The sequence below is a fragment of the Pinus tabuliformis genome, chromosome 3_2 (genome assembly GCF_031772625.1).
Source record: "Pinus tabuliformis cultivar Carrire ecotype Pingquan chromosome 3_2, CPIR1, whole genome shotgun sequence".
NCBI lineage: Eukaryota > Viridiplantae > Streptophyta > Pinopsida > Pinales > Pinaceae > Pinus > Pinus tabuliformis.
The window spans coordinates 12,812,193-12,814,686 of NC_142302.1; the positions used below are offsets into that span (position 1 = coordinate 12,812,193).

General features: G+C 45.5%; 1 protein-coding gene across 1 annotated transcript; it reads left to right on the forward strand.

The window, feature by feature from the left end:
- Positions 1 to 1,220: 1,220 nt before the first annotated feature.
- Positions 1,221 to 1,988, forward strand: LOC149179570 (uncharacterized). The gene has a single exon (XM_089413582.1). It carries the CDS (start codon positions 1,221 to 1,223, stop codon positions 1,986 to 1,988), a length of 768 nt encoding a protein of 255 aa, XP_089269708.1.
- The last annotated feature ends 506 nt before the right edge of the window (positions 1,989 to 2,494 follow it).

A 2,494-nucleotide genomic window follows, 5' to 3' on the forward strand; every position in this document is an offset into this window, starting at 1 on the left:
TTGCCTCCGAAAAAAAGAAGCGATGCATCAAAATTCATTAAGAAACTCGATGAAATACCTGAGATCTCTTTGCCTCCGGAGACCCCCATGCAAGTAGCTTTGTCTCTGGCGGATCGTGGACTTATTGGCCAATTCATAGGACTTTGACCCTCTCCGAAAACTACAGAGCAATGGGTTAAAAGGAATTGGGCGCCTCTGATCAGCCAAAGTGTTACCTCATACTTTCTGGGGCGAGGGTATTTTCTTTTCGAATTTACCTCCAAAGAAGACAAAGATTTGATCTTTCGAAATGGGCCGTATTTCATGGGTCCTCAGGGTCTCTACCTGAACAAATGGACCCCGGATTTTGACTCGACAGTCGATGTTCCCAAGGCTGTTCCGGTATGGGTTCGTCTCCCAAATCTGCCAGTTCACTGTTGGAACTGGGACTCCTTGAAACACATTGGCAACTCCATCGGGAAATTCATAGATTGGGCAAGCAACAAGGATCAGTACGATTGTGCCAGGATCTGTGTAGAGGTAGATTTAGAGGTGGGTCTACCAGAGGCAATCAAAATCAAAGTCGACAGCTGGTCTCATGTGCAGATCTTGGATTATGAACAGCTGCCATTCAAATGTAGGAAATGCCACGTTTATGGGCATTTTGCCAGAAACTGTCCGACCAATGCAGAGTCAGAGAAATGGAATGAAGAGGGCTGGAATCAAGTCACGCAAGCAAGAGCTAATCACAAGGGACAGAAACAGGGCAGACCCTCCAGCAAAGGAAATCTCCAGGCTAATGCCCAGAGGCCCCCTCCCAAAAAGGCGCAAGAAAACAAATTTGACCCTCTAAGCCAGCCGACAGAAGACACACCAGAGGTAGAAATTCAAAAACCAGCCTCTTCAAGCAAAGGCACTCCTCCAGCTTCCCCCAAAGAAGTTGAAAACCCTAAAGGCATGGCCCTAGAGGATGAGGAAGAAGAGCAGGAAACCAATGAGTTAGAAGAAGAAGGAGAAATAGGAGAGTCCCAAACCTCGGTAAGAAGATCTACAAGAGGTCGTAAAACAGACAAAGAAAAAAGAGAGCAGCAGCCCTACAAAGACAAGTTACAAGGCAGCCAACCAACTCTGGAAAAACTGCTAGCCTCAAAGCCCAAGATGGTGAAAAATCAGCCCCAAGGCTCCAAGGGAGCCCACTAGAAACACAAATAATGAAGGTCATCTCCTGGAATTGCAGAGGTATGGGGAGAAAAGTTAAGGAAGAAGCCATAAGAAATCTAATAAGAACAGAAGCTCCAGACATACTTCTCGTCCAGGAGACCAAGCTGGAAGACAAAGTCTTCTTGCAAGCAAGCAAAAATCTGTGGCCCAAAAGTGAAGCAAGAGCAATCTCAGCCAGGGGTGCCTTGCGAGGGATTGGTACACTATGGAACTCCAATAAATATGCACTCATCTTTGAAGCAAGCAACACTCATTGGTTGCTGCTAAAAATGCAGGATCTTGACACAAAGGAAATTTTCAGCCTCTTCAATGTATACTCTCCAGTTAATATCCGGGAGAAGAAGGATTGCTGGGACACTATAAGACGACAGGCAGACTTGACAAATCTGGAAAATGCAATCATTGCTGGAGACCTCAATCTCACTCTTCACTCCACTGAAAAAAGGGGAGGAATTACAGTTCGAGATCCGGCAAGAGAATGGGCGGAGGATCTTTTGCAAGATTGGGACTTGCTCGACATCAAGCCCTCATCTGGTAAGTTATCTTGGTCTAACAAAAGAGTAGGTCCTGGACACATTGCTGCCAGGCTAGATATATTTTTCATTCAAAGCTCTTTCCTGTTACTTGGTCTAGAACCCAGAATGCACATTCTTGCTAGCAGCGTCTTGGATCATAAGCCTGTAAAGCTAGAGCTTCTTGCCCATCTAGATCTGGGCCCTATCCCCTTTCGATTTAGTACCCTTTGGGTAAAGGAGCCTCTTTTCATGCAAACAGTCAGAGATTGTTAGAGCTAGCCTGTCAAAGGTTCACCCTTCTTCATTTGGGAGGAAAAGCTCAGAAGAGTCAAAGGAGTCCTGAAACGCTGGGCCAAAACCCTGTCCAATCCTGTAATAGAAAGGAAAGCCATCAAAGCCACTCTTGCCACTCATCAAATCCACATGGAGAGCGCTACAGTCACAGAGGAGATGATAGACCAAGAAACTCAGCTGCAATAGAGCTATCATAAGCCCTGCTTAGCTGAAGAAGAATACTGGAGATTAAAATCTTGGAATCTTTGGCTCAAAGCAGGGGACAGGAACACGGGTTTCTTTCATAACCAAACCCAGGCCAATAAATGCTTTAACACTATCTCTGAGATCAAGGAAGATAATGACACGCACAAGGAATTTTCAGACATTAAGAAAGCAACCTTCTCTCATTTCCAAAACTTGTACAGTGATGAGCAGGAGCCACTCCAACACCAAGCGCTGCTAGACATCATCCCTCAAGCTATCTCTCCTCGTATGAACAGGAT